The sequence below is a fragment of the Nicotiana tabacum genome, chromosome 5, assembly GCF_000715075.1.
Source record: "Nicotiana tabacum cultivar K326 chromosome 5, ASM71507v2, whole genome shotgun sequence".
In the NCBI taxonomy this organism is placed as follows: domain Eukaryota; kingdom Viridiplantae; phylum Streptophyta; class Magnoliopsida; order Solanales; family Solanaceae; genus Nicotiana; species Nicotiana tabacum.
The window spans coordinates 37,918,876-37,923,078 of NC_134084.1; the positions used below are offsets into that span (position 1 = coordinate 37,918,876).

Below are 4,203 nucleotides of genomic sequence, written 5' to 3' on the forward strand. Positions count from 1 at the left end.
TTAAACGTAGTACCTTTTAACTGTGTCTGCATTTACTGTTGTTTCAGGATCATTTCCTTCAATGTTGCCCAAGTACAATGCCCCTTTTGGTAACAACTTCCTTATAATGTACGGGCCTTTCCAGTTGGGAGCGAATTTCCTTTTGCTTCCTGGTGGTGAGGGAGAATACTCCTCAAAAAGAGTTGCCCCACTTCAAAGTTCCTAGGCCGCACTTTCTTGTTGTAAGCACGGGCCATTTTTTATTGATACAACTTCCCGTGGCAGACTGCGGCCATTCGCTTTTCATCAATCAGGGTTAACTGTTCCAGATGGGTTTTGACCCACTCACTATCCTCAATTTTAGCTTCAATAATAATCCTAAGAGAGGGGATTTCAACTTCTGCTGGTATTACGGCTTCAGTGCCATAAACCAATAAATAGGGGGTTGCTCCGACTGATGTGCGCACAGTTGTGCGACACCCCAACAACACAACGATAAATTTTCATGCTATTGCATGGAACTTTGGATCATCTTTCTCAGAATCTTCTTGATGTTCTTGTTTGCTACTTCGACACCGCCATTAGCTTTGGGCCGATAAGGGGTAGAATTTTGATGTGTGATCTTAAACTACTCACATATCTCCCTCATTAAATGACTATTCAAGTTCGCAACATTGTACGTAATGATAGTTGCAGGAATACCAAAACGGCAGATGATATTGGAATGCACGAAATCTACCACTGCTTTCTTAGTGACAGCTTTGAGAATAATTGCTTCAACCCACTTTGTGAAGTAATCAATGGCAACCAGTATGAATCTATGCCCATTTGAAGCTTTTGGCTTGATTGTCCCAATGACATCCATACCCTAGGCAACGAATGGCCATGGTGCTAACATAGGATGCAGTTCTGTAGGTGGTGCATGAATTAGGTCACCGTGCACCTGATACTGATGACATTTCCGGACAAAACTGAAGCATTCTTTTTCCATAGTCATCTAGTAATAGCCTGCTCGAAGGATCTTCTTTGTCAGAATGTATCCATTCATGTGGGGTTCACACACTCCTGCGTGCACTTCATGCATGATTCTTCCGGCCTCTTCGGCATCAACACATCTTAACAAGTTGAGATTTGCAGTCCTTTTGTACAAGACCTCACCACTCAAGAAGAAACCGCTTGCAAGCCGACTAATGGTTCTCTTTTGGTCTCCATTGGCCTGTTCGGGATATTCTTTTGTCTTCAGAAATCTCTTAATATCATGATACCATGGCTGAACATTTGGTTCAACCTCAACCGTATTGTAGTAACCATGCCTTTCTCGGATTTGGTTTTCCAACGGGTCAATGTGGAGATTGCCTGGATATGGCAACATCAAGGCCAAAGTAGCGAGTGCATCAGCTAACTCATTGTGAAAATGATGAATGTACCTGAACTCGACTGATTTGAACCGCTTGGTAAGATCTTCCACATGTTGTCTGTACGGAATAAGCTTGACATCTCGAGTTTTCCATTCTCCCTGAGCTTGTTGGATAATCAGATTCGAATCTCCCATGATTAACAACTCTTCCACATCATGGTCAATTGCCATATTCATACCCATAATACAGGCTTCATATTCGGTCGTGTTGTTTGTGCAGAAAAACCGAAGTCGGGCCGTGGTTGGATAGTGTTGACCAGTGGGTAAGATCAAAATTGCCCCAATCCCGATACCTTTTGCGTTCACAGCTCCATCAAAGAACATTTTCCATGCATTGGTTTCTTTTGACGTTACCTCGACTGAATTCACCTCCTCGTCTGGGAAGTAAGTACTCAAGGGTTGATATTCGTCATCAATAGGGTTTTTAGCCAAGTGATCTTCTAAAGCTTGGGCCTTCATCGTCGTGCGGGTGACATAGACTATGTCAAATTCAGTAAGAAGGATCTGCCATTTTGCTAACCTCCATGTGGGCATCGGCTTCTAGAATATGTACTTTAAAGGATCCAGCCTGGTGATGAGGTAAGTGGTGTAGGCCAATAGGTAATGCCTAAGCTTTTGAGTGACCCAAGTTAAGGCGCAGCAAGTCCTTTCCAACAAGGTATATTTAGCTTCATAGCTTGAACTTTTTACTCAAATAGTAGATTGCCTGCTCTTTCTTCCCAGTCACATCATGTTTCCCAAGGACACAGACGAAAGAATTCTCCAAGATTGTCAGATACAAAAACAAAGGCCTCCCTGGTTCGGCTGGGACTAAGACTGGCAGGTTCGACAGATATTTTTTGATTTTGTCAAAGGATTCTTGACATTCATCCGTCCATTTAATCGCTGCGTCTTTCTTCAACAACTTGAATATGGGCTCACATGTGGAAGTCAATTGAGCAATGAATCGGCTAATGTAGTTTAACCTTCTCAGCAGGCTCATAACCTCTTTCTTGGTTCTTGGAGGAGGCAAATACCGAATAGACTTTATCTTTGTTGAGTCTAGCTCGATGCCCCTTCGACTGATTATAAATCCCAAGAGTTTGCCAGACGGAACCCCAAATGCACATTTAGCCGTATTTAGCTTCAAATCGTACTTACGTAGCCACTCAAAAAACTTTCTCAGGTCCCGAACATGGTCATCTTATGTTCTGGATTTAATGATCACATCGTCCACATACACCTCAATTTCTTGGTGCATCATGTCGTGAAAGATGGTAGTCATGGTCCTCATATATGTTGCCTCGGTGTTCTTCAAACCAAAAGGCATGACCCTGTAACAATAGGTGCCCCAGGTTGTGGTGAAGGCTATCTTTTTCGCATCCTCTTCATCCACCAACACCTGATGATATCCTGCATAACAATCCACGAAAGATTGTATCTCATGTTTGGCACAGTTATCAACAAGGATGTGGATGTTTGGCAAATGGAAGTTGTCCTTGGGACTTGCTTTGTTCAGATCCCTGTAGTCCACACACACTCGAGTTTTCCATTCTTTCTTTGGCATGGGAACTATATTAGCCAGCCATGTGGTGTATCGGATCACTCCCGCCTTCAATAGTTTTGTGACCTCCTCTTTGATCTTGTCACTGATATCGGTTTTGAACTTCCTTTGCTTTTGCTGGACAGAAGGTAGTTAGGGTAAGTCGACAACTTGTGGACCATCAAATCGATACTTAATCCTAGCATGTCATCATAGGACCAAGCAAACACATCTTTGAATTCAAACAAAAGTTGGATCAATGCGTCCCTGGTTCTTTTATCTGTATGAATGCTTATCATGGTTTCTTGGACCTCCTCAGAACTACCCAAATTAACCGACTCGGTTTCATTTAAGTTTGGCTTAGGTATATTCTCAAATTGTTCCAATTATCGATTTATTTCCCTAAAAGCCTCTTCTTCATCGTATTCCAGTTCTTGGTTCATTATTTCACAATTAAACAGCGTGTTTGGATCCGGGCATGAAGTTCGCAAGCATGTCATGTTATTTAAAGCCGCATTAATAGAACTGAAAGAAGAAATAAGAAAAAGCAACAAAAAATAAGAAAGAATAAAGAGAGACGAACGATGAAATATTGATTTCATTTCATTTAATTTTGAAGATAACACGGTTTACATTGGAATTTAAAGAAAATAACCTAAAAGAAACATCCGAGTTACACCCTGAAATAACTCATGATGTAGAAAAGGTGGCAAGACTGGACTACCGGTATTCCTGCCTGACTGGGAACTGAGTAGCCTTCCAGTTTTGCAACTTGGCATTGGGCCCCATGTACAGCACCTCAGCGGTGCTCGAGCCTTCTCCCGGTTGGACCATGTGGGTTTCATACAACATCTGCCTCATGGCTCTACATATGTCCTCAATATCCTCGGTCGTGAAGGCCTCATCATTTTCTTCTTCGTTGTACTTGAGCCTGACGAATATTTTGTAGAGATGTGGAACTGGCTGAGGTAACACCTAACCATTGCTCTTTCCTTCATTTTCCCATGTCACATCAGTTTTTGTGCCGCGAAAACCTACACCGAAGAAATTCTTGCTAGTAGGTAGAGTGATAGGTTATGTGATACCTTGCAATGATGCCCCGAGTCCCTTCCAGGATTATAACCATGCTTGATCATTTCAGCAGCGACCATAATGGATGCATTTGGCAGACAAGGTTGAGCACAAGGGCTTCCCTACTCACATTGATTTGCGACCACCATCTTGAAAGCTTGATAAACTATATGCTCGCTACCTTCTCTGGCTTCGAGACATGGGACTGATGGGT

At 42.5% G+C, this 4,203-nt stretch overlaps 1 protein-coding gene across 1 annotated transcript; it reads right to left on the reverse strand.

The window, feature by feature from the left end:
- Positions 1 to 607: 607 nt before the first annotated feature.
- Positions 608 to 1,855, reverse strand: LOC107799424 (uncharacterized). Its single transcript, XM_075252821.1, has 3 exons — positions 1,461 to 1,855; positions 1,133 to 1,406; positions 608 to 763 (listed from the first exon to the last, which is right to left on the reverse strand). The coding sequence occupies exons 1-3, from the start codon at positions 1,853 to 1,855 to the stop codon at positions 608 to 610; spliced, it is 825 nt and encodes a 274-aa protein (XP_075108922.1).
- Positions 1,856 to 4,203: the final 2,348 nt, after the last annotated feature.

What these genes read in the sequence shown, in the direction of transcription:
- LOC107799424 (XM_075252821.1), bottom strand. Translation starts at nt 1,855, where the DNA reads ATGAAGGCCCAAGCTTTAGAAGATCACTTGGCTAAAAACCCTATTGAT. An exon ending in CGAGATGTCAAGCTTATTCC is followed by an intron (nt 1,407 to 1,460) that starts GTACAGACAACA and finishes AGTCGAGTTCAG; the next exon opens with GTACATTCATCATTTTCACA. An exon ending in GTTTCTTCTTGAGTGGTGAG is followed by an intron (nt 764 to 1,132) that starts GTCTTGTACAAA and finishes TACTTCACAAAG; the next exon opens with TGGGTTGAAGCAATTATTCT.